The sequence below is a fragment of the Saccopteryx bilineata genome, chromosome 6 (genome assembly GCF_036850765.1).
Source record: "Saccopteryx bilineata isolate mSacBil1 chromosome 6, mSacBil1_pri_phased_curated, whole genome shotgun sequence".
Classification (NCBI taxonomy): domain Eukaryota; kingdom Metazoa; phylum Chordata; class Mammalia; order Chiroptera; family Emballonuridae; genus Saccopteryx; species Saccopteryx bilineata.
This window is the reverse complement of record NC_089495.1, coordinates 140,223,376-140,249,969: the sequence shown is the minus strand read 5'-3', so window position 1 is coordinate 140,249,969 and position 26,594 is coordinate 140,223,376. Positions and strand designations below refer to the sequence as shown.

The 26,594-nt window shown below is 53.9% G+C and overlaps 1 protein-coding gene across 1 annotated transcript in view; it reads right to left on the bottom strand.

Moving 5' to 3' along the window:
* Positions 1 to 26,594, bottom strand: part of GREB1 (growth regulating estrogen receptor binding 1) — a 121,044-nt gene that overhangs the window by 14,395 nt on the left and 80,055 nt on the right. The window contains exons 10-24 of the mRNA XM_066236264.1: positions 25,910 to 26,095; positions 23,995 to 24,345; positions 21,359 to 21,487; positions 20,222 to 20,350; positions 19,381 to 19,578; positions 18,497 to 18,677; positions 16,660 to 16,855; positions 14,997 to 15,133; positions 12,024 to 12,363; positions 11,063 to 11,178; positions 9,136 to 9,332; positions 6,873 to 6,962; positions 4,371 to 4,969; positions 2,968 to 3,070; positions 412 to 570 (exon numbers count right to left, since the gene is read on the bottom strand). Of these exons, the coding sequence (XP_066092361.1) occupies positions 412 to 570; positions 2,968 to 3,070; positions 4,371 to 4,969; positions 6,873 to 6,962; positions 9,136 to 9,332; positions 11,063 to 11,178; positions 12,024 to 12,363; positions 14,997 to 15,133; positions 16,660 to 16,855; positions 18,497 to 18,677; positions 19,381 to 19,578; positions 20,222 to 20,350; positions 21,359 to 21,487; positions 23,995 to 24,345; positions 25,910 to 26,095 (3,111 nt within the window). The remainder of the gene's footprint in view (positions 1 to 411; positions 571 to 2,967; positions 3,071 to 4,370; positions 4,970 to 6,872; positions 6,963 to 9,135; positions 9,333 to 11,062; positions 11,179 to 12,023; positions 12,364 to 14,996; positions 15,134 to 16,659; positions 16,856 to 18,496; positions 18,678 to 19,380; positions 19,579 to 20,221; positions 20,351 to 21,358; positions 21,488 to 23,994; positions 24,346 to 25,909; positions 26,096 to 26,594) is intronic.

Genomic DNA, 26,594 nt, shown 5'->3' with positions numbered 1-26,594 from the left:
ACAGTGACCTTGAAACACTGCAGGGTCCTGACACTGATAGCGGTCCCTGAAGGAAGGAAGGAGGGAGAAGACAAGAGCCTGAGGGAGGAGAGAGAAACACGAGCACTTTGTTACCACAATCCAAATTCATAAACACAGACATAGTCTTCCAGCCTCTATTAACCAGGACCTTCAGACTAACCATGACAGACAGCAAGCGTATCCTCCCTTTTCTCAGCACTCACTGAGCGGCCAGTCTTCCCGGGTTTCCCGGAGAGCCCTTCTTGGCCCAGGGAGGGACTGACCTCAGCTCTCCGCTGGGTACTGCTAGTTAGCTCCTCACCGCTAGGTAATTAAGTCCTAAAAAAAAAGCTGGCTTACTCCTTTATGAGGCTACTCCCAGGTACTCTGGAGAGAACTTAAAGGTCTGACCTTCGCTCTTTACACTCTGATGGTGTGAACAGATGAGGCTGGCGTCTTCGTACTTCGGGTCGTGAACAAGGTAGTCGAAAGGCAACTTCTCGAAGAGCTCCAGATCTGGCCAGGGGTCACCAAGCTGGAGGCAGTGCCAGTCAGAGTCTTCGCTAAGGTCTACGAGATTGGGAGACACACAGACACTCGACAAAATAAGCACAAAGAACGACTCATTTTATCTGGGCATGAGAATGCCTGCATCAGAACTGTTACGAAGTCTGCAGGTTACCGGGGGGGGGGGGGGGGGGGGAGACACACACGCCATCACATCCTGAAGGCTGTGGAATATGTCCCATCCTCAGGGCTGTTCTAATAAGGTACGGAGGCACATTCGGGTGGACCACTATCCAGGGGAACACCCTGCTGTGTTTCCTGCGAGGTGGGTTTGTTCTTCTGACCTGCACACTAACTTTTGCTCCTCCCAGCGTACCTGTCCCACCCTAGGCTCTGTGCCTCACCCCAGTACTGTCCCCCAAATACACCCCAGCGCCCACAGAACCTCATGCAGTTATTCACTTACTCTGATTATCTCAATGCTCCTTGGCCAGTGTGGCCCAGCTCCAACCCCTGCCTCTCTAGAAAACCTAAGAGCTCGGGCCCCTGGCTTACCACCTCTGAATGCCAACACCGCTCACGGCCCACACCACTGTGATGTGCCCTGTGTCACCCAACATTATGACTGGTGTGGTCTATGGGTGCTCACTAAATGCTTGTTAGTCAAAAGGTTAAAAAAAAAGGCTAGTTGATCCAACTCAAATTATGTAGCACACTGATTACGTACATATTATATACAGCTACTATATCTATCTACCCTTCATCATATAGGCAGGAGGAGTCCATGTGAAGAAGGAGAAGAGGGAGAGGAATGTTTATCATGTTTTTGTAAGTGCTCAGTGCTTCCTATGCGTAACATCGTTTCCTCTTCACAACACCCTCTAAAACAGCAATTACCCAGGTCCCACCGAAAAGAAACCCTGGGACAGAAGAAAGTATTTAACAAACTGGGCTTTGAAGTGTAACTTCCCGGATTCGAATCCTGTCTTAGGAGTATCTCCACCAGAGGAGGAGAAAGAAACCCAGCAGGCCTGCCCTCTTCTGAAATATAGCAGCTTTGTCCCTGAAATAGTTTCCAAACTGTGGGGGACCATGGGCGACCCAGAGCTGGGGGAGCCTCTTTCCATCAAAGCAAAGGCCCAGGGCTGGATGGGCTTCACGGTTCCAAATTTCCTCCGAAAGTGCTGGGAACAAACGTGACGGGATCTCCCTTTGTTCAAGGCTGCGAAATACTCGGTTAATTAGATGTATATCCTGCGTTTTCATCATCTGCTGATGGACAGTTACCCCTCCACAGACAACATACAATTGTCTCCTATCCCGGCCACCGTAACTACTGCTGCAGGGGACCTGGTAACCATGGGAGTGATGGGTATGCTAATTAGCTCGATGGCGGTGCATATTCCCCAGCGCACACATATAGCAGATCAAGGTGCACACCTTAAATTTATGCAATTATTTAAAAAGTGCTGTTTAGCCTGACCTGTGGTGGCGCAGTGAATAAAGCATCAACCTGGAAATGCTGAGGTTGCCGGTTCAAAACCCTGGGCTTGCCTGGTCAAGGCACATATGGGAGTTGATGCTTCCTGCTCCTCCCCCTTCTCTCTCTCTCTCCCCTCTCTCTCTCTCCTTTCTAAAATGAATAAATAAAATAAAAATTTTTTAAAATTATATTTAAAAAAAAAAGAAAAAAAAAGTGCTGTTTAGATGCCAGTGCAGCTTTCTGGTTCCCTGTCTTTACACCGCAGATAACACTCCTTTAACCAATTTTAATTCTCAAAAGCAACACGTCGTTTACCAGACCGAGTTCATGAGCCGCAGGAATATGCCTGAGAATAAGAAATGGAAGCTGTGTTCTGCAATCAGTATTAGACAGCCGTTCGGCGAGTCCTGCCTTAATCGGGGTCCACTGTCCCGTGAACAGGAGGAAAGGCCGTTTCCCATGTGTCACACAGTTCCATGTGCCCCGTGACAGTGACCTATGCGCTCAGCTGTCTGAGCGGGGAGCCTCCCTGACAGAGAACCCTGCTTTCTAGAGGCAGCCACCAAATCGGGCCAGTTCCAGCTCTGCCCACTGCCCAGCCAGGCTCCTGAGCACCTTATCAGAACAATGGATAAAGCACGTAACTTACCAGGAATAACTACATCTATCTCATGGTGTCCTGTAGCAAATTAAATATGGTCATTTATGCCGAGTCCCTTGCACAGGGATTGACACATGGGACGAACTCGGTCAACAGTGGTACAGTAACTTTATGCCCACAAAGGCCTCCCAGGCACTGTTCTGACCCTGAGCCAAAGGACCACAAGGGGAGATCAAAGGACCCACAAGGCCCCTGGGTGCGTCTGATCACAGACCTGAGAGCTCCATCTATTGAATAGAAAGTGAAAGGCACGCGGTCACTTGAGAAACTGATGAAAGACGAGGCCAAGCCCCGGTGTTGCCACGGGATAACTCACTGATATTGATCTCTTCCTCATCGTAAACATCCACCTCTGTCAGCCGAATTAGCATTCTGGACAAAATGCTGAGGAACTGCAGGTAGGCGCCTGTCTTCCCGATCTGTGAACACGAGAACATCAGAGCCGGGAGTCAGTACGCCCTGTCTACGCACCTCCTGTCATCTGTCCCCTTTAAAGGTCTAAAGTAAAATGAGACCCGGTGGATGCAAGCACATTTGGGGGGACAGGTGGCCTGGTGAAGCATGGTGGGCGGACCCCAGGAGAAGACCCGCTTGCTTACAAACCACGGCAGATGTGTCTCAATTTGAACCAGCCACATGTTCTGAGCTGTTAGAAATAGAACTTTACCACCAGCCGAAGGAAGGCTGCTTCAGAAAAAATAATCAGCCAACAGAAAGCATACTTTCTTAAGAGTCTTGCATAATTGCATATCACTCTTCTTGTTGCAATTGCTATGTCTACGGTAAGGAAACAAAATTCACTGTGCAAGTTATAAAAAGTTAGCCTACCTGCCTAAGCCCAGGAAAAGAAAGAAAACAGTTTATCTCTTCTTCCTTCTCTTTATCACACCACTAGTCCCTCTCCTCCACACTCCCTCAGCCGATCTCCAGATGAATCTACTATTGATCATTGGTTTGTTTTGGTCACAGCAGGTTAAAAGGGCACCGGCTGGGTACCCCAGAAGGCTCCCCTACAGCCCCCTTACTCAGGAGGTGCCTTCCCACTTCTTAGTTCAGTGCCTGGTTCACAGTTAAGCACTCAACAAATGCTGCTGAATGGACATAACTGTTAAAAAGGAAACGTGAAACTCAACCAGGGGAAGCTTCAGAAACAAACATTTGCAGTACACATGATCAGACAGAGGATTAAAATCCATCACCTCTGCACTGTCTGGCAAAGCCACTGCCAAGACCCGACACTGACCTCCAGTCCTGCCGGACACGTGACATTCACACCCTGCAGATTTTGCCGTGTTTGACTGGTGTAACGGTCTTTTGTTGTCAGAGAAATGCAACGAGTTCAGGTAGGGTTCAGATGCCGACAACCCTCCCGGCTCGCTACGTTTCACCCCAATCCTGCCGTGTCAGAGTCGGCAAAAGGCACCCAGACTGGCCACGAGGACCATGTGAGACGGTGTGGGAAAGGCAGGATGGTCGTCTGAAGGTGCGAGAAGCACCCAGAGAACCCGTCCGCCCCCACATATCACGTAAGAGGGAACTAAGGGGAGAGGACAGAAGTCACCGGGCCCTGACTTCTGTCCACTGTGATGAAGCCATCACAAACATTCTGCCATGGCTACGGCAAGACGGGAATACGGGGACACCGTCTGCCCCAACCTGACCTCGGGGCCTGGCATAAGAACGCCCGCGGAGGCCAGGCCCTGCAGGCGGGGCACGCACCTGAGGGGGCCCGCTGAGCAGCAGCCGGCGGGGGTGGAAGCTGTCCAGGCGGCCCTCCACGCGGTTGCCGTAGTCCATGTGGCTGGGCCGGGGCACCGTCCACTGCCGGTAGTACAGGGACTGCTCCGTGGACGTCATGGTCTTGCTGAGCAGGGGGCGGAAGGAGCTGGCCCACATGACCGCGTGGGAGGGCAGGAGGGACGCGGCCTTCGGCAGCCCGCTGCCGTCAGTGGAGGTGACCATGTCATACACCAGCTTGGGCAAGAAGACGGCGGGCGGCTGCTGGCCAGCCTTGGCCAGGGAGCACTGGGCGGCCTGCAGGGTGAGCGCGCCGGCGGCCGGCCCCGTGGACGCGGATGACAAGGACGAGCAAGAGAGCTGGGACAATGAGGTGACTGGCACCTGGACGCTCCTCTGGCTGGTGTCAGGCTTGGGGGCCAGCCCAGGGCTGTGCCTGCTGCTGCCTGACGCTGGCCCCTGGCTGGCGCGGAGCCTCTGCCTGTCGCCAGGGGCCCTGCCTTCCTCAGAAGGGCCGCATGTCTGCTGCCCCGGCGAGGGACCCCCGGGCTGAGCGGAGGTCTCACCACAGAGTGCGGAGCCTGGGGGAGAGACCGGCGGTCACACCCCAGGAATGGTCACACCCCAGGAACGCCTCACCCTGAAGCCACAAGCTGCCTGTTTCCGCAGCACCAGCGACCTCTACTTGACAGTAGCTGGGAATTTGTCAGCAAAATGCATCCTTTGATTAGATACGACCTCTTTTGTCCTATGACAAACCCGAGCTCTGCTGTGGGGAGAGCTGGTGGCACCCACATAGTACAACTTGGCCCCCAACACACTGCACACTGCTTGGAAGCCCTCTCCCTTCCCATCCCCCACCCCAGGCGGGTTGTTCCGGGGACCGTCACCCCCTCTTGTCACCTCATGGAGCATGAGTCTCCCCTCTGCACCAGCACAGCCAGAACTTCTAGGACTCAACACGCTCTGCTCCAACGCTAGACTACTCAGCTTTCAGGAGGACTCAGGGTAAGGAACGTAGGTGCACAGCAGCTGAGCAAACGAGTGCCCCTGGCCCCTGCCCCACGTGGGCCACGTGGAGCGCACAGGTAAGTGTGAGCCCCCTGGACACTCGGGAGCAGCAGCCCAGTCCCCGTCTGCTATACGGGGTCCAGACCCACAGCGCCACAGGGAGCAGAGAAGACCAAATGTGAGCGTGGTCACCTCCCGGCCGCACTCTGTTCAGCCTGCATCCCCCTCACCACACAATTCAGACAGGCTCCCCTCCGGACCCGAACTTCCCGCTGGGCTGTAACCCCAGTTCCCCAGCTGTGTCTAGACTGAGGTTAAGAGGGCCACGCTGGGACTTCATCTGCGCTCACCTATGGGACCTGTGACAGGGACCCCACCCACCTGGCTGGTTCCCTGTTAGCCACCAGCTGCAGGAGGAGGGGGAAGAAGAGAGGAAACCAGATACACCCCCCACTGTGCTCTGCTCTCTGCACGAACACCCCCCAGCTCAGAAGCTTGCAGCCACTCCCTGATGACAGCCAGGCTCCCAGCCCCACCCCAAGCACCCCCAGGGCCATTCCACATACAACAAGCACCCCTTACACTTTGAGACCCTTACCCTGGGAAGGTTTTCCTGCCTGGAATACCTTCTCGACCTAAATTGAATACCATCTCCTCCACCTGCAAAACCTTCCCCAGCTGCAATACCTTCTCCTCCAAGGCCCGAAGGTCAGTTGCTGTCTGAAACACGCAATGACCACGCCCCACTGGTAAACACCTCCCACCTGAGACAATCATTTCTTTCTGCATGTAACTGTGACACTCTACATGTGAACATGCGCACAGAAAGAAAACGACAGCAGCCCTACGCAATGTATCCTGGTTTATGAGGAACCATGAGTTCTTTGGGAGCTGGCTCAGGTCTTATCTATCTTTAATGCCCGGATGCAGCATAAGTAGGTCCCTGATAAATGCCGGTGATATTGAGCACAGGTCCTGACTGCTCCCAGAGACTCAGCTCCCCGAGGGCAGATACTTGGGGCATCTTATCCACCCCTCTTCTCCCTCCTCCAGAGTGCTGTCCACTTTCTCGGTCAGTGAACCCCGGTACCCCAGCTGCTTCTCCCCAGTGAAGCCTGTGTGCACCTCTCTGCACCCTCAGACTCTACAAGAAGGCCCTACCTTGCTCCTCTCCTCCTGATTATCCAAATCCGGGGAGCCCCGAGGGCACAGCCCTCTGCCACCGCCCCACACTGGCCACTGCTGCACGGGACAGAGTCCGCCATCTTCCTCCAGGAAAGGAGCCATGGAACCTCAGGGTCTTGCCAAAACTCACGTTTCAGACCCCAGTCCAGAAAAACGTTTACTCTAAAAAATCCAGTTCTTCTAAATTCCCTCTCCTTCCAGCTCTAGGCGAAAATAAAGGGTCTCCTTATCAACCTCTGACACCCCCAGGCAACAGCGCAGTGCGGCAGGTCCCCGCCGGAGACTTACCGGAGGCCTTGGAGGAGAGGCAGGAGGACCCCGAATCGTGGGAGCGGGACCTCTCCCTCCTCGCCGGGCTCCTCTTCTCTGAGGTGGAGCCTGTTGTAAACACACACACACTGAAAACACCTGGTGATCACCATCCCGGGCATTCACTCAGCGCTTCCCAGCGCACACACCTGCCATCTCTCTCCATCCACACTCCCGTCCACCCTCCTCTCATCTTCCTGGGGCCCAGCTCTGGGGACAGGAGTAAGGTGCAGGGCAGCGGGGCGCCCACAGCTCAGTGAATTCTGCCACCCGAGGGCCGCAGCTACAAGGTGATGTGAGGAGGACAGAGAGAAGGGCTGGGGTCCCGGAGGCCAGGCCCCCACGCAGTAGAGAGAGGCAGAAGCAGGACAGGAGTGGGAGAGATGACCCGACCAGAGTCCTGGAGGGCCAGCAGGGGTTCCCAGGAAAAGCACAGAGGAGGGGGAACTCGGAGCAGTGAGAAGAACAGCCATGTGGCCCAGAGGGGACAGGAGCAGAGCACAGCTAGGGAACCCCTAGTCTTGGGTGGTGTGGCCACGAGCACAGGGTGTGGCATTTGGGGCTGGAGAGTTGAGAGAACAGTGAAGCTAAGAGGTGGGTGTGATGCTGGTAGCCAAGGCCAGGCAGGTTCACGTTGAATTCGGGCAGACGGTAGAGGAACTGTGGAGTCAGAAAGCATCGGGACACTCCGTTTATTGGAGGCTCAGAGACGGGCAAAGAAAACCTACTTTTCGCAGTGGAGGGCATGGGGCCAGGACAACCAGCCCCTCATGGTGGCAGTTGACAAAATCAGGAAACCTTACCTTGCAGTGACCTTGCAGTGGCGGGAAAGCGATTGGGGAGAATCACGTCTGAGGGAAAGCACTCATAGCTTTTCATATAGAGACCCATATGTGGCTTTCTGCTATGTGCTCACGCACTAATCGTGCAAAGTACTTGCAGCCAGGAAACCAGCGAGCAAGCCTAACACAGCTGCCCCCCCCCCCCGCCCCAAAGTGGGCCATGGACTGCCAGAAGCATGAATTCATCCCACGGAGAGCAGGGAGACCAAGACACTGCAATGTCAGGGTCACACATCTGTGAAAGGCTGCCCCAGCGCCAGGAAGTCTGGGCAGGCCTCTCCATCTCCATTTACGGAGGAGCGCTCGGAGGCTAGGGCAGGGGATACGGCCTGACCAAAGTCACCTCCAAAGTCACCCAGGGAGCAGATGTAGGAGGAAGGGGAGTCCTGGTCATCTGACCCTACACCTCTCTCTCCACTATACGACACCCCACAAAGCACTTGGCATTCTTGTATTAACAGTTTTTATTTTATTCTCACTATACTGTCGGCTACAGCCAATGGCCGTGCGCTGCTCTGATTTCTGTGTCCTCTTAAAAAGACAATGTCGGCCCTGGCCGGTTGGCTCAGCGGTAGAGCGTCGGCCTAGCGTGCGGAGGACCCGGGTTCGATTCTCGGCCAGGGCACATAGGAGAAGCGCCCATTTGCTTCTCCACCCCTCCGCCGCGCCTTCCTCTCTGTCTCTCTCTTCCCCTCCCGCAGCCAGGGCTCCATTGGAGCGAAGATGGCCCGGGCACTGGGGATGGCTCTGTGGCCTCTGCCCCAGGCGCTAGAGTGGCTCTGGTCGCAACATGGCGACACCCAGGAGGGTCGCAACATGGTGACGCCCAGGATGGGCAGAGCATCGCCCCCTGGTGGACAGAGCGTCGCCCCTGGTGGGCGTGCCGGGTGGATCCCAGTCGGGCGCATGCGGGAGTCTGTCTGACTGTCTCTCCCTGTTTCTAGCTTCAGAAAAATGCAAAAAAAAAAAAAAAAGACAGTGTCGAATTTTCAAGTCTGCCAGTATAACTGGACCATTTCTGTCATCCCAATGATGGGCCCCTACTGTCGGGTTGGTTCTCAGAGGAAATAAGTGAATGAATCCGACACCAGGCAGTAGTGCCAGCACCACTGACTTGAACAGAGCATGAACTTGGACCCAAAGAAAATCTGTTTTTCTTCCAATTCATTAAGAATTCTAGAACTAGGAAGAACCTTTTGGGATTTCCATTTTCTTATACCACCAGAAAAAAGGGGGGGGGGGAGCCAACTCTGGATTCAATGGGAGATTTGCCATTTCCTCCAAAGATTCTCTTCCCCAGAGCTGCTGGCCCGTGGACTGGCTCAGGACCACACAGAATGGGGGGGGGGCAGCTGTCTAGACAAGCGAGGTGGCCCGGGGGGAGGGGCACCGAGGCTGACCTTCTGTCACCAGCTCCTCCTCCTCGTTGTCCGTGCTGCTCGGCTTCTCAGGGTCGCTCTCCAAGCCCTCGTTCCGGGGCCCCTTCTCCAGGGGGACGTCGCCACTCACAAAGTAGGCAGCCAGGCCCAGCTCCTGCTCCAGCGCAGTCCTCACCAGGCAGGAGTTGATCAGACGCAGGTCACAGTATCTCAGAGACCTAGGAGGGAACCGGGGCGGCGCTGACCCCGTGCACTCCCCGTGCGCAAATGGAAAAGCAGATGGCTTGACTGTGAGCCCTGTGCCCGCTGTGAGTCTCCTGCCTCTCCTGTCACTGACAGAGCCCCAACCCAAGATGAAAATGGGGCTCAAAGCCCAGCTCGGCCACTTCCCGGCTGGTGACAGACCCACCTGGCAGGCTCAGAATGTTTTCCTCTGAAAAGGAATGAATACTCATCACCCTGTAATGTCATGGTTGTGAGATTATATGTAATAATTGGACACTAATTATTCAATCAGTAATTAAAATGGACCAGGGATGGTGCAAGGCATTAGGAACATTAGAATGATAATCGAGTCATAGTCCAACTGAAAATGAGAGCCTACCGAGGAAGACAGACAGCAAGCAGTGATGAGCTATTCAGAGGAAGTGAGCACAGAGGACAGGCCAGTGCAGGGCTCGGGGTGAGCAGAGGGCTGAGGGGAGAGGCTCTGCAACTCACTGCTCGGTGACCCCAGGCAAACGGCCTTTCATCCGCTCATCCATAAACCGGGAGAGTGATACCACTGCTGCAAGGTGTAAGTGCTACGTTAGAAGTCTAGCACAGGTGCCTAATACAAAGAAGATACTCAGAACGTGCTTACACAGACTTAAAGAGGTTGTCTTAGTCCATAGTAAGTTGAGGGATAGAAGAATTAATCTGTGTGAAACAGCTACAACCATAGTCAAACGTTTGGAGCCCCCTTCTCCTGGCCAGCCTTTAGTGGCCCTTGCGTGAGAGGTAGCCCAGTGGAAGTCAGCCAGGCTTTGGAGTCACATTGCTGAACCCCTGTCCACCCTGGCTACTATCAGTCACACAGGATGACTAGAATAACACCTTTCCCAAGGGTGATGGAGAGACCAAAGTGAAGTAAACCTCATCCGAGAGGGGCCAGCATGAAGCAGGAACTCAATAAATGTCAGCTCCTATTAGTATGTGGTTACAAAAGCACAGACGTGCAAAGGCCCCAGGCCTGGCTGCCTGCCCTCCTCTGTGGGAATGAAGTCAGTCTTTAGAAGCCAACCAGTCACCACCAATCCCAGCGATTGCCTTACGGAAGGCCCCACGACCTCTGTTCCGAGTGTCTGCCTGTCTGTGTGGAGACCCCAGGAGACACTGGGTGGGCTGTGGCTGTCATCTGTTTGGCTGCGGTGGCCAGGGGACACAGCCTATGAGACAGTCAGCCCCGTGTGCCGGAGGAACGGGCTCCTCCAGAGCAGCCATCAGCCACTTGCCCCTGTCCCAGAACACCTCCTAAACCAAGCAGGACCAGCTATCACAACAGCCTAGACCTCAGCGGGAAACATAGCCCCCCACAAGATGACCCAATACCTCTTTAAATGGAACAGCCATCCCTAACACACATGGTGACCACCCACCCACCCCACCCCCCGCCATGGGGAAAAACTGAGCAAGGGGTTAAATCCTACCTCCCGCAGCAGCGCCTGCACCCAGAGCCTGGCAAGCGCCCCCACTCCACCCCCAAGCACAGACCGTATCTGTCAGAATTAGATGAAGTGTCCCCAAGTCTCAGACACATTTCACTGCCATTGGCTAGAAAACCATCATCATACAAGACACAAACCTACGGCGACTATGAATGTGAATGCGCCCCCTAGAGTCGGGAAGTGGAAGCCCAGCCTGGCCAAGGCCCCAGAGACGCCAGGGGCACACGCCCTTCTCCATTCACCTTGGTAAGGATTCCCCATGGGGGTCCATCCCACTGAAGATCAGGATGCAGGGCAGGCCCTCCAACTCCAAGTAAGTCTGAGGTCTCCACTCCGCATCCTCAATTTTCTGCCACATCTGCAGATAATCAAGAAGAAGTAAGACCTAAGATGCCCGACACCCCAACTAGCCCAGCTCTAGAGGAACCTCGATGGCCTACTGATTAAGAGCCCTTGCGTTGTATCATTTGAGAGAAAGAAAAGCCCTTTTTACTGCAAAGAAGTGGATCACCCATGGAGCACGCTGCCTGGCGTGCAGATCATCTGCTCAAGAAACATCTGCTCACTGATCCTTTGAGTGACAGCACACATCCTCAGTGGTCTCATGTTTTTACTGTGTTTCTCAACATGCTGCTGTGCCTTCATTCCCAGTTCCTACTCAATTCCTGTTTCCATATCCTTTCTAATGCTTTATACATTTTCTATGGCCTGTAGGTTTAGTGAGAAGCTGCTATGAGCCAGGAACTGTGCTAAGTTTGGGGACTGAGACCTTTGGGGATGGTTCCTGCTCTCCATCTCCTGGGGGAAGAGCCAGCTGACAGCGAACACCAAAGCAGCCCAGGTGTGGGGGAGGGGCAACTTCCTGAAAGGGGATAAGATTGAGTCCTGCAGGCTGACAGTTATCAGCTAAGCAAAGGAGAATACACATACACACACACCCAAAAAAAGGAAAAGACAAGTCAGAAGTCTGAAATAGCAAGACTGTGCTTTGGAGAAGCAGCAAGAAGGTAGCCCTGACAATTTGGTACCCCGGACTGAAAGATGCAGGTAGGGACCTGGCAAGAGAGGTAGCTGGACACCCCTCCACCTCCCCTAGCCCCTTGGACACACCTCCGCCTCCCCTCCCCCACCCCCTTGAACACCATGTCCCACCCGCACCCCCAGGCCTCCGTCACCCCTCCTGTCCCCGACCACAGCGCCCACCTTGAGCTGTTTCACAAAGTGCTTCCCGATGGTGATGCCTGAGCTGGGGTTGCCCAGGATGATCTCGAAGTGCTGTTCCAGCGCCAGCCGCGCCCGCACATGGGCCAGGCGCTCGTAGGCTACGGCGGCCAGTGGCGAGCAGGGCACCCGCAGCAGGACCATGAGCCCGTGGCCACAGGGGCACTGCTTGGGCGCGTTGATGAGGTTCTGGGTGATCTCCAGCGTCTCCACCGACGTGTAGTTCTTCATCCGCGAGAGGCCGCTCACGGCCATCATGGCAGCTGCATAGTGCTGCACCAGCACGAAGGTCCTGATCACGGCGCTGTGCAGGCGGGGGAACCTGCCACAAGGAGAGACTGGCTGTGAGCCCGCACCGCGCCAACTGCAAGGACGTCCGCTTCGCACCCGGGGAAGGACAGGCCTTCGGACAGCCAGCAAGTAACCCAAGATGTCCATGACTCCCAGATTACAGACGAGCGGCGTGTCCTTTTGAAGTTGGTTGTTTGGCCCCCGAAACAGAAGCCTTCCTTAGACGGCGTGTTGTAAACTGCTCTGCCGTGTCCCGCTGGGACAGGTCTGTCATTGCTGGTATCTCTCTGGCTGCTCAGTGAATATTTGCTCAGTGAATGAACAGATGAATAAATATAATAAATGCCTAGTCTAGCAGCTAACAGATTGGGGGGACCATCCCCAGGGCACATCAGTGCGTTCACCAAGTACGGTAAGTGAACAGTTCACAGAAATGGGACTAAATGGGATTTGCTTTAAGAGTGGATTACAATTCAGGATGCATCCAGTGAAACCTGGAGTCCCTGGGTTATGCTTTAGCAAGCCATGGTTACCCTAGGTGTCTTCACACAAAGGTGGGGACCCCGCCTCTCTCACCACCGCACACAGTGAGCGCAGCTCTGACCCCGGTGTCACGGACCACAGAACACCGAGGTCACTGTGTTTCTCAGCAGGAACACAGAAATTGACATCCAGTTCACACACGATGCTCAGTTTATTTAGCTGGTATGAGTCCCGTGACTGCCTTCCGGAACAGAGATCAAGTAATTCCTTGACCTACAAAGGAGCCTCACTGCAGCCACGCCACGCCTCGAGCACCACAGGGCAGCTGATGTTTTCCCTCTTCGTTCTCAGGGGCCCACAGGTGCTTTACCCTGTCCCTGGGTCACTGGCTGTGTGGTGCCCAGAAAACGAGGAGGACAGCATAGAGAATACTGTCTCCCCACCCCATGTGACTGCCTTAACTGTGGTGGCCCCTTGTCACCCTGAGCAAGGTAAAGGGCAGGATGTCACTCGGGCAGAAACACCCTCTCCTCCCCGTCTCTGACGTAGTGAGAAGTGTCCGCCCTCACCTCTGCTCAAAGGACAAGCAGCGTGCTCGGCACTCAGCCTGTGTTTACTGTCAGGGAAGCAGGGAGCGGCAGGAGCAGAGCGAGGGTCAGTGCCGGGAACCTCGGGGACAGAGCTGCGAGGGCCTCTTCCCTCAGCAAGTACAGGGTGCTCTGCTGCCCACCCAGGGCGGGAGGACGGGCCTCATTAAATCCATCGCAATCAAAAGGCTGAAAGGGGTTTCATTTCCCAAAGGGCGCTATGGGGAACACAGCTCCCAGGAGATGCTGGGATGCCCCACACTCCAACGTCCCCCTGAGATTTACAGCCTCCGGGCACACGGATGGCTCTGAGGATGCTGGTGACAAAGAAACCCTTTTGTTAAATGTAAGGTTTTCTCAAACACCTTTGACCACAGAACTCCTTCTGGCCAAGAGCTATTAGCATCCGGCCAAAGCAGCACACTGTGGAATAGTTTGAAAAGTACGTGTCTACTTCAAACCCGTGTGGGCAGTGAGAAAAATGAGGTGCCATGAGGGGAGGCAGCCGAGCCCAGCGCAACACCCTTAACTGCTGGAGAGCCCACTTCTTTCCATCAGTCTGTGAAACCCAGCCCGGCCTCACAGCATGTAAACCGTGTGACACCAGCAATCACGTGACCTCCCTGGCCTCAGTTTCATCATCTGTAAAAATGGCAGCATAAAAATCTGCCTTGTGCCTGACCACGCAGTGGCGCAGTGGATAGAGCATCAGACTGGGACATGGAGGACCCAAGTTCAAAACCCCAAGGTCGCCAGCTTGAGAGTGGGCTCATCTGGTTTGAGCAAGGCTCACCAGCTTGATCTCAAGGTCACTGGCTCGAGCAAGGAATCACTCGGTCTGCTGTAGCCCCCTAGTCAAGGCACATATGAGAAAGCAATCAATGAACAACTAAGGAGCTGCAACAAAGAATTGATGCTTCTCATCTCTCTCCCTTCCTGTCTGCCTGTCCGTATCTGTCCCTCTGTCTCTGTCACCAAAAAAAGAAAAAAAAAAAATCTGCCTCATAGGCCTGCCATGACAGGGTTAAAGGACACACTGTCGAGTCAGACTGGCTCTGCAGTCACACCTGAACCTGTCACTTATGAGACGTGTGGTCTGAGAAAGCCATGGTGTCTCTCTGAGCCTTCCTGTATTTGCACAATGGGGACAATATCAACCGGGCTCAGAGAGGGGTTGAGGCATACATAAGGTCACGAAAGTAAGGCTCTTGGGACAGCAAATAGCACAGAACCACCAATCGGAAGATGGTGCACGGAGGAGCTAAGAACTGAAGTAGGCCGGAATTGTCACTGTCACCTCCTTGAGACCTTTCAGTGTCTTACTTCCCGTTATGTTGCCCTCCTCTTGAGTCTCAAACACGCAGCCCAACACTCCAGCATGGTCCTGCCCGTTCTCATCTCTAAAACTCTCTGGAACAGCACAGAGATATCCCTGGCCCAAAGTGCAGGACAAGAAAGAAACCAGGGTGCTTTGCTGGAGGGACTGAGTCACCCAGGAAGGGGGGGAGGCCTTCCTCGAGTCCCCTGACTGCACCCACCTCAACTTGCCCTTGACAACTGGGCACTTTTAGGAACTTCAGGGAGAGGCATGTACCTTTTCCCCAGGGCAGTGACCATGGCCTCAAAGGAGCTGTCGTATCGGAGCAAGGGGAGGCTGTGCCCCGAGAGGGTCGACTCGATGAACTCCGACAGCCCGAAGTACTTCTTGTTCTCTGGATACAAATCCACCCCCTGCAATAGAGAGGCGCTCTGGTCACCCAAACATCACACTTGCAGAGACTGACGGTATCCCGAGTGAGGAGCCCGGATGACCTGGGCCGACATCTGATCAACAATGTGCTCACTCTGCCATCCCCCAGATGATGGTTTGTGCATTTCTTTCACTGCAGACACAGAGCACAGAGGACTCCGTGCCCAAAGGATAGCACGTCCCCACCGGTCAGGACTTTGCCCTTCATCCGACCCCAGTGGGGTGGCCGAGAAGAAAACCTGCCTTTATTTATTTATTTATTCATTCATTTTTGTGGCAGAGATGAAGAGAATCAGACAGAGAGGAAGGGAGAGTAATGAAAAACAACAATTCTTCCTTGCGGCTCCTTAGTTGTTCATTGATTGCTTTCTCATATGTGCCTTGACCAGGGGCTACAGCAGACTAAGTGACTCCTTGCTCAAGCCAGCAACCTTGGGCTCAAGCTGGTGAGCTCTGCTCAAACCAGATGAGCCCGCGCTCAAGCTGGTGAGCTCTGCTCAAACCAGATGAGCCCGCGCTCAAGCTGGCGACCCTGGGGTCTCGAACCTGGGTCCTCCGCATCCCAGTCCAACGCTCTATCCACTACACCACGGCCTGGTCAGGCCCGCTTTGTCTTCTTTAATGTACAGCTTTCACTGTTAAAACTGCCTCATTCCAACACTTTGAGCTAGTTTTAGGAACAGTCAAATCAACTATCTTGCATTCTGCTGATACTGAAAATCAACAGAAAAAAAAAACCCTTTATCTAACCAATGTCCCTCATGTGTTGACACAAAATTCCTCCCAAACTAAGGTCAGAGCACAGCCACACTGGGGAGGTTGTTAAAATTACAAAGACATGAACTTTACCCTCAAAGAACCCATGGTTAAGTGCAAGGGCACTGGAGCCAGCCAGCCTGGGTCACACCCAGCTACACCCCTTTCCAGCCACACGGCTCCAGGCAAAGTGGCTTCACATACTCCCACCCCCATCTGCCTCATCTTCCCCAGGTGGAAGTCAGAAACTGTCCTTAGCACCTACGTCTTAAAGGAGTTCAAAGCACTCAAGGACAGAACCAACCCGGCTCACAGTCAGGGCCACATAAATAAGTGCCATCACTGCCACGGGTTCCGAACCCACTGGACGGCAGGCAGTCATGCTTGGTACACAGGTTCCATGGCAACCGATGAACTGAAAACTCACCAGGTTTCACGGCTATTCAGTGTAAGGAAGGAGATTCTGAACCTTGCTGCTGAAGGACGCAGAGATAGGACAAATGGGAACGATTCTAAGATTTCTAGACAAAACCCCATCTGTTCTAACACGGGGAAGCCAATGGATGCATCTTGGGAATGTTCCTAAAGATCAAGGGTTGAAATCTAACCTTGGGTCCAATTAAAGACCCAAGGAGTGGGAATCCACTTGACCCCTAAACATTCTACTTTATCAAGGTCTTTACTACAGAGAATTTCTCCCCACACCCCCCGTGGTCAAGAGGCACCAGACACAGCAGCTGGTGGCACTCACGTTACTGTAGGCGGCAGGCCAGTGGATCTCGTTGTAGGGGCTGATGAGGGTGTGCTGAGTCTGCAGCGCATAAGGGAAGGAAGTCACGTGCAGTGTCACGATGTTGGAGGCCTCCTTCACCTCCCTGCAGTTGAGCAGTCTGTCCACCAGTCCCATGGATGGGTCACTTTGGGAGTAGAGATTATGAACAGCGCTACTGAGGGAGGAAAAGGGGGAGACAGGACCATAAGTGGAATGACTAATACTAATTTATAATCATCCAAGGATCAAGCTGTTGACTACACGTAGAACTAGCCCTCCACCGACACTGCCAACCAACGAAGCTTATGTTCTGACCATGACGAGGAAAACACATCTTGAAAATGACTGTACTGCAACACCCGTTAGGGACGCCCCTGCTGCTCATATTTTGACAAACTTGGAAGAGGCACAGGATTTATCAAGAATTGCCTGCAAGGATGATGGCCCGGGCGCTGGGGATGGCTCCTTGGCCTCTGCCTCAGGCGCTAAAGTGGCTCTGGTCGCGACAGAGCGACGCCCGGGAGGGGCAGAGCATCGCCCCCTGGTGGGAGCAGAGCATCGCCCCCTGGTGGGCGTGCCGGGTGGATCCCGGTCGGGCGCATGCGGGAGTCTGTCTGTCTCTCCCCGTTTCTAGCTTAAAAAAAAAAATAATTGCCTGCAAGGGACACAACCCAGCCCCTCCTTTAGGGCACGGGCTCTCACCCTCTTCTCCTTGGCTCAACCTGGTTGTTACCAGTTTTTTTTTAATTCTTTTCCCTAAAGGCCTACGGAGTTTAAAACGATCCAAAGAAGATATAAAATGGCAAATAAATTCTATACCAAGTTTAAAAGGGTAGGAACGGAATGGGAAGCATTTTGGACGAGGAGCCTGCCCAGGAGACAAGCACAGCTGAGCCTGTCTCCAGGGGCAACAGCCTCGACATTATGCGACTGTAAATCTAGGGGAGTAATAAAAACCAGTGATTTGCCTTCTGGGCGGCAGGTAGCTATTCTGAAACACCCTCAAAATAAGTATTCACACTATAGGTTTTTCTGTAATTCCCCTCCCCTAAGCCTATATATACATGGGCCCTAGGTCGGAAACCCTTTATCTGAGTGATCATTAAGGCTCTGGACAGCCTTAAGCCTCCGAGTCTGTGCCAAGTCGAAACCTTCCTCCAGTATCTGACCCAAGACTTTCCTTTCCTTCGCAGCTGCGTCGGTGCCAGGGTCTAGGCGTACACCCCCGCAACGCCAGTCTCATGGAGATTACCGATCCTTACACACTCTTGGGAATCCTGCCAGACTCCAAGCTGGACCTGTCTGAAACTCACCTAGACGTTCCTGGAGTGAAAGCACTCCTGAAGAAGGGTGGCGGAGCTCGGACCCACGGTGCCAGAGTCAATGGGGCAGCCGGCAGGAAGGGTCCGGGCTTCGCTGGTCCCTGTTGGCGTCCCTCCCCTGCACCTCCCTGGTGTTCTGCTGCTGAGTGAGGTCCAGCAAACGTGCCTCAGTGTGCAACTCAGGGGCCTTCGTTCCAGGCCACACTGCCACCACCACCGTCCCATGGCACCCAGCCCTGTGACGCTGAGCACAATGCTCGCTCTGTCCAGTCTCTCTCCCCACAGGGTACCTTTCAGAGGCTGCACCAGCTACCCCGGAGATAACGTCCAGCTCGGAAGTTCCAAAACATGCCCAGAGCATCATCTGCCTACGGACGCCAAAGCCCCACAGCCCTCATCTTCAGAGGCTGTGCCCACAGTCCCGAGTGTCCCCCATACGGACTATTTCAAAGAAGAAACACTTCTCCCCTGCCACGCGCCAAAGTCACTCTGACCTGACAAGATCCCAGTGGGCGTGGTCATGGATCAGGACAAAGAGCGTGTGTGGGTTCTGGAAGGAGTTCTGTAGGAAGGACTTAAACTTGGTCTGTGCCTCGGCGTCTAGCTTCAGAACGTACTGTTCTGCCCTCTGCTTGGTCACGTGCTCCTTTTCCAAGCCGAGCTCCAGCAAAACCCCTGCGACACAGTAAAAACACAACGGGAGGTATGTCACACACACCTTCACCGTTTTCATTCACAGCTGATGAGCCTCTGTTTCCCAGCCGGCGCTGTGCTCGGCCCCGAGGCTACAGGGACACCTGAGACACCAGTGAATCAGGGGCAGGCTGCTACACAAATGACTGAGGTGACGCTGATTGTGCCTGGCCAGGCCCAGAGACAGCCCGACAGCCTGGCGTCTGCTCAGCAGATGCCCTGGGACACAGCAGAGCTAGCATCAGGAAGCAGCTGATCCCAGGCACATAGCAGAAGGGGAGTGAAAGGAAAGTCCCACGCCCCTGCAAAATCACCTCCCAGCCTGAATGTCACGGGCCATAGGGTACTGCAGAGTGAATCCTATTAGACACTGACTCTCCGCATATTTCATATTTAGTCCCCTTGAAAGAACAGTGAAACTATGTTCAAACAGGATATCAGCCTATAGGTCATTGGCCCATGTGGGACCGAGTGAGAATCCAAGTCACGGCTCTCACTTTAACAGAGTACAAAATCTCGGGTGACTCGTTACCTCTCAGCATCAGTTTCATGACCTACAAAACGAAGGCGACGATTCTTGTGCTTCCAAGTAACAAAGACTGCTGTTCAAATCCCAACCAGAATGCGAGCAGATCAAAGCTTCCCCGTGCAGACCCCCTGGCTAACCCTGCAGAGCCCCCCATACCTGAGTGCCAGATGTGGAACAGGGTCTGCTGGTAGGTCACTTCCGAGGGTGGGATACAGATTAGGAAGTCCACCTTCTCGAAGGAGCCCAAGTCCAGGTTCTGAGTGCTGGAATCCGCAATGGAGCACACGTGGGAGAGGAGCTTCTGGGCCACTGCCAGCTGGAAGGGCCGGATGTGGTGGGGCTCCAGGCTGGACCCTGCAACCAGAGCCCCTTGTGGGTGAGGCACCTGGGCGCAGGCGGCCGCAGCCCCGGACCTCTGCCAGGGGACGAGATGTGCCCCGCCTCGTGAACAGGGTCCCGGGGAAAGGAAAACATGGCAATATCGACCGAGTGCCCGCTCTGGACTGTTCACCTTGAGCGTCACCTCACACACCTGTCCCAAGTTAATTATCAAAGGGGGAACAGCGCTCGGGGAGCGGAAGCTGTGACCCACTCCACCCAGAGGAGACAAGGACAGCATCTTAGGGAAGCTGACCTGAGTCTGGACTTCAGAAGAGGCTGCAAGTTCTCAGGAAGAAAGGAGAGGCCGTGCCCCTCAGGAGCTAAGCATGAATAAATAACGCAACAATGCATCCATAAGATAAAATTAATCGCAGAGAAATGCACCACCTCGAGAAAATTCTCTTCTTTTTTTAAATAAAAGATATATGTTTCAAGGCATACAATCTCTATCCTTAAGGACTAAGATTAAAATTAGGTATTAAGTCTGCTTTGATGCTAAGAAGCAGCCCTGCCCTCTGGAAGTGCTTCTAACATCGCTTACTTTGTAACCCCAGGGGACAATAGATATGGCCTCACCCACCTGGACCCCTGGCCACCAGCCCCCCTCACCACTCACGTGTGCACACCAGGGCCCCGCTGATATCCAGGGGTGCTGCTTTGGTGACAGAGGAGGCAGAGAGTGAGGAAGAAATATGGCCTTGGTTTTCCTGATGAAATTTGTCCAGCAAAATGTCAATGTCACCCTCTGCCCGAAACAGAATAAACAACAGAAATTGGTTTTCTATCCCGTGAACTTTAGCAAGCATCTAGGAACAGCTGCAGAGTATCAGGCACTGTGCTGGGCCCAGGGTAAGCGATGAAGGTGTGACAGGCCCTGTCGAGGACTCCAAACCTAAGGAAGGAAATTGCACTGTGACATGTCAGTGCTGGGACACAACGAACAACGGCCAGAAGGACAAAGGAGAGGGTCAGTAATGCTGGTGGCTGAAGCCAGGTAGGTCCACAGTGGATTTGGGCGGATGGTAGAGAAACTGCAGAGCCGGAAAGCATTGGGCATTCCCATTTAATAGAGTCTCACCAGGGCAAATGAGCCCACAGGCAGGGGGACACGGCTTCTTAGGCAAAAGAACAGCAAAAAGGGCCCCTCTTAGTGGCGGGCAGACGATTTGCACATCCTCCATCTGCCTTGAGGGCAAGCACCTGCAGCCTTACATAGACTATACCCACATGGCACTGCCACGTGCCCACACACTCACCAGGCAAAGTGCAAATGAGCAAGACTAACACAGCTGTTTTTTCAACGGGGCCCAAGCCCATCCTGGAGGGGCCGGCGCGGGTTTCTGGGACTGCGGGTGAGTCCCGAGGGGTGAGAAGCCAGACACAGAATGAAGAAGGGCATGCACAACCCAGAGCCCAGGAAAAAGAGAACACACCGCTCCAGGGAGAAGCTGCAGGCAATTCGGAGGGAGAGTGGGAGCAGCGTGGCGAGAGAGAGAAGAGGCAAAAGGCCTTCATCGGTCCCAGGAAGACAAAAGTCACAAAGTCCAGGAGAACCCACCGCCAATGCAGGAATATGGCAGCCAGGGCTATAAATGCCGGTGCACAGACCAGAGGGGCTGCCCTGCACACCTGAGTCCAGGGCAGCCTCAGCAGCTCACGCGGCACAGACCCCAACCTAACCCGCCCCCCCCGTGTCTTTGTCTATTCCTGTCTGGTACACTTAGGATCTGCACCCGTCTCACTACGAGCCTACCTGGACAGAGGGTGCTGAAAAAGGCCCCCAAGGAGTCCACTTTCCCCGTAACCAGCTCATAACTGACTTCTTTCTGGTACTCAGCTGGGGTGAGCAGGCTCTCGGAGAGAATCCGGGCTTGGTACTTCCCTGAAAAAACAAACAATGGCCTTCATTGGGCCCCTGCACTTAGAATTGGCATGGGAGCCCCTCGGTGATAGATCCATGCCTGCATCTCTTTCTCTCCATCCCCCAAGCCCGGCACCAGCTATAGTTTAAGAGCAGGTGCTCCTGCTGGTTAAATGAGCCTGCGCATGCTCCATCCACACTGGCCCAGTGGCTCAGGTAGGGCAATAAGAGGGAAGACCCAGAATACCGGCCTTGGAACCTGACTCATTGGCTGTGAAACCCGAGGTGAGTTCTGAACCCTTCCAGACCCGGTTTCCTTATCCGAGACAGTGTGAGGCTGACAGTAGTCCCGACCTCACTGGGCTGTCGTGAGGAAGAAACAAGACCGTGTTTATAGGATGCTTACTTAGCCCAATGCCAATGCCTGACACACAGCAGGTGCTCCAGGTTTATTACTGAAGACACAGCTCACATCAATGTAATTATAAAAAATACAGAATGAGTTCAGGATCCCCGACTGGTAAAAAAAACTGGGATGAAAAAAAAAAAAAAAAGGACAACTGGGATGTGGCACAGTAACAATGTAAGTTTTTTTTTGGTTTTTTTTCCACAGAGACAGAGTCAGAGAGAGGGATAGATAGGGACAGACAGACAGGAATGGAGAGAGATGAGAAGCATCAATCATCAGTTTTTCGTTGTGACACCTTAGTTGTTCCTTGATTGCTTTCTCATACGTGCCTTGACCCTTGAGGCTACAGCAGACCGAGTAACCCCTTGCTTGAGCCAGCGACCTTGGATCCAAGCTGGTAAGCTTTGCTCAAACCAGATGAGCCCACGCTCAAGCTGGTGACCCCAGGGGTCTCAAATCTGGGTCCTCCGCATCCCAGTCTGACGCTCTATCCACTGCGCCACTGCCTGGTCAGGCTGTAAGTTTTTTTGTGTGTGTGGTTTTTTGGGGTTTTTTTTGTATTTTTCTGAAGTTGGAAACGGGGAGGCAGTCAAACTTCCACATGCGCCCAACCGGGATCCACCCGGCATGCCCACTAGGGGGTGATGCTCTGCCCATCAGGGGTGTTGCTCCGTTGCAACCAGAGCCACTCTAGCGCCTGAGGCAGAGGCCACAGAGCCATCCTCAGCGCCCGGGGCAACTTTGCTCCAATGGAGACTTGGCTGCGGGAGGGGTTAGAGAGAGACAGAGAGGAAAAAGAGGGGGAGGGATGGAGAAGCAGATGGGCGCTTCTCCTGTGTGCCCTGGCTGGGAATCGAACCCGGGAGTCCCGCACGCCAGGCCGATGCTCTACCACTGAGCCAACCGGCCAGGGCTGTAAGTTTGTTTTTAAAGTAAATTTCAAAAGATATAAGGATTTCAGGTTTAAAACACATGACACTTCTTCCCACCTCAACAGACGGTAACAGGACGGCATGATGCCAGTCAGGCTCAGCTCCTCAGGGTGGTCCCGAGGCCTGGCTTTTTCCCACACTCCACATGGGACCCACCTGCAGCCCTGAAGTCATCAACTTCAAACCACACCTAGAATCTGCCATGAGGTTCCACATCTACCTCAGCCTGGTCTCAGACACGGCCATGCGGCTCAAATCCTGCGCCTCCTCCCTAGTCATGGACGCCCCCCCCCGCCCCCCTCCGCCCCTCCCCCCCCCCCCCCCTGCATACACAGGCTCTTCTCCATACAAACGGGGCAACTCCTTCCAAAACAAAAGTCCCTTCTCTGGTCAAAACCTCCCAATGATTTCCCAACTCGCACAGGAAAAAATATCCAGCGCTTTGACCTGGCCTTCAGGGCTCTGCGTATTCCAGTCCTGTCCTCTGCCCTGGCCACCCTGCTGTCCCTTCAACACACCGAGCACAGTATGCTGCCCCACAGTCCTGGGAGCCCTGCAGCCACCCCTCAATTCTTCCTCGTTTCTCAGCAGAAGAGGCTGTCCTTCCTGCTCTAAGGACACGCCCCCTCAGATGCCAGAGGCCTGACTGCAGCACTCTCTCCCTCTGCCCTGCCCCCTGCAAGGCCCTGGGCTGCGTTTGGGATCCAGCTCCCCACGGGGGAAGCAGGGCTGCACTCCTGTACCCCAGCCCCTGACTGAAGCTGTACAAAGTAGGGCTTCAGTAAGCGTTGTGATAGTCAACTAGTTCAGGGGCTCATGAACCCACAAAACACATTAAGGTCACTGTTGTTTTTCATCTCCATCAGAGAATTGAAAAAACTATCTTTAAGAGACCAGCCACATCCTCAGGTGCGTGGGGAAGCCAGGTTTTCCACGGGGTCTATAGACTCCCAAGTCCCCGGGGTGGAGCTGGGGGGGGTGCCCCATTCCACCACGGGAGGAATGGGAATTTTCACCAAGCACATGACCCAGGGCACTAGCTGCCACCAGGAGGGCTCCATGGGCAGTCACTGCAACTGCTGCTGCAAACCCCGGGCCACCAGAGGCAGAAAGGGCAGCACTGGTCTAAGAAGCGCAACTGGGACACAGACACGGCCGCTTCTCCACCAGCCGGGCGTGGGCCTCACCAGTGACGGCGATGCAGGAGTCGATGGCCGCGTTCCGGCAGGCGCAGATGATCACCACATAGTTGGTCTTGGCCAGCTTGCCCTCGATCAGCAGCCGGAACATCTCGGAGAGGCCCTCTGCCAGGGAGTAGGTGCACTCGATGATATGCACGCTGTCGTTGCAGGAGCTGGCGGCCAGGCCTGCCAGCCAAGGCAGCTGCGCGGAGGTGACGGGAGCCGCAGCACTGGGCGCGGGCGCGTAGGGCTGCGGCGGCGCCTGCTGGTACTGCCGGATCTCAGTCAGGTGGGACTCACGCCACGAGCGCAGGAAGATCTGCTCCAGGTCCTCCATCAGGGGCACCTGGTCCGCGGCTGGCAACACAGGGCAGGCAGAAGAGGCTTCAGCGTGGGCCCACCTGGCACGCCCCACGTGCAGCGCACCCCACAAAAAAAAAAAAAAAAAAAATGGGGGCTTCCATCAAATACAACGTGTAATTCTGGGGAAACGCACGTGCACCATAAGCTAATTAAAGAAACAACATGCACTGTAAGCTAATTAAAGAAACAACATAATCTAAATTATCTATGTTCCATCAAATTACAGACCGCTGGGACATGTAGGATAGAGAAGCAGCCATAACCTCCCCATCCTAACAGAACCACAACTATTTTTGTATATTTCTCAGTATTTTCCCCCATTAGGTGTAGGTTTTAAATTGCTGTTAAGCATTGTGGGCAGAAAACCTCAGGGCTAGTCTGCTTTCTTTCCCATCACACCTGAATCCTGTCCCGTTCTGGTTAAGATCTTCATCAACACAGGAGCACGGATCAGGTGTGGGCCCATCTTAGGAAGGACTTGCATCTACATAGCAATGTCTCTATTACTGGTCCTTTTATTGCTTCCAAAGAATCACCTTTATAAGTAATTTTGCAGTGCACATATTTTCTGCATAGATGACGTCCTCAGCCTAAATTCTCAAAAGTGAACTTACAGACCCACTGAAAACACATGGGCAGGCTGTTTCTAGATGTGTCTAAATGTGTCGACTTACCAGACATTCATGGACCACGATAATACTGGTTTAACTGCACCCTTAGCTCCACCTGATACCACTCAGGTTGTTGTTGACAATTTAATTGAGAACATTTTTGCTTGTTGAATTTGTTCACCTGTCATCTTTTTGATGAGTAGTGAGTGGATACTTTCAACTTTCTTCCCTACGGAGATTTTCTGCTGTGTATGTCAAAGTTTTATATGTGGCTGAGCTGGAGGAAGGAACGCCACACTTCTATGCAGAAGATACGTTCCCACCCAGCCCCCACTCAGCACTAGCTGCAGAGCCTTGAGCTGTGTCCTATAATCAAGTTTCTTGATTTGAAAAAATAGGGATTTTTCACGGCCCCATTCTGTGGGCCGTGTCAAAATTAGACTGAATTAGCCGTTACATCGCCCATGTTTAAGATCTCTCCCCTGAGCCCGCACCCCCTTCCAGAACCACCACCACCTAGCCAAGCTTCCTGGAGAGCTGTCCACAGGTGCCACGCTCATTTTCTGTAACCCACCGGACATGTGCCACACTTGTTTTCTGTAACCCACCCGACATGTCTTTAGTCCCCATACTGCTCATACACCACCTGTCCAGGTTGCCAACTACTGCCATATGCCCAAACCCAACAGTCAATAATCAGTCTTCACTCAAGTCTTGGCATCGCTTTTGAATTACCTGCATAGATTTTTGACCTACATTAAGCCCTTCCCAGCCCCTCGGAGTGGTGACCACTGCAGTCCATGTCAGCATATTCCCTGTATTTCATTTCCACTGGCCAGAGATGGTCTTCATACGGGCGGCAGTGATGGGCAGTGATGAGAGCTCGGTCACCTCCCCCCTTCAGCAACTATTTCACCGGAGGTCCCTGCCAAAGGGGAGGGACTCACCCAGCTGGACCAGGTAGTAGACGGTGAGCAGGAGCTGCATCTCCTCCGAGATGGGCTGGATCGTGGATGCTCCAAACTGCTCGTACGTTCTGGAGATGGACTGGGAGTTCTGGTAGCACATGTACAGGAGCGGGCTGACGACGACATCGTTCAGGTTCCCACAGAGGTAGGGGAAGTTCCCGTGGCCTGGGGAGGAACAGCAGCCTCCGCTTGTCAGCTGGCCTCGGGCACGACCTGGGGCCCCACGAGTGTGGGTCTCTGAGCGAGAGTTAAAGCACGCAGGCGTGTTGCCGCTGGAGTCACCAAAGTGCCTTTTCCAGGGACACCCTGCCTCCCAGCCCTTGCTGACCTGGTGTTCCTGCTCTAATTCACCAAGCAGTGGCATTTGCTTGTTCATTCAGCCCAATCCCTTATTCTACTGAAGAGCAAGTGAGGGCCCAGAGAGCAGGGCCTGAAGTTGAATGGCCACCTCCTGTGTGGCTCCTTCAGCAACGACTCCAGAGCACCTCGTGTGGGTGACACCTTCCGGAGCTTTGCCAGGACTTTCTGCCAACCCAAGCCTCCCCTACGACCCCGTGCTGGAATCTGCCTCAATCCTCCCAGAACTCTCTGAAAAGCTGAATTTGGAAAATGAATCACTGTACAGACTGGAGACTTTGCAAACATTACAAGATTAGTTCTGATG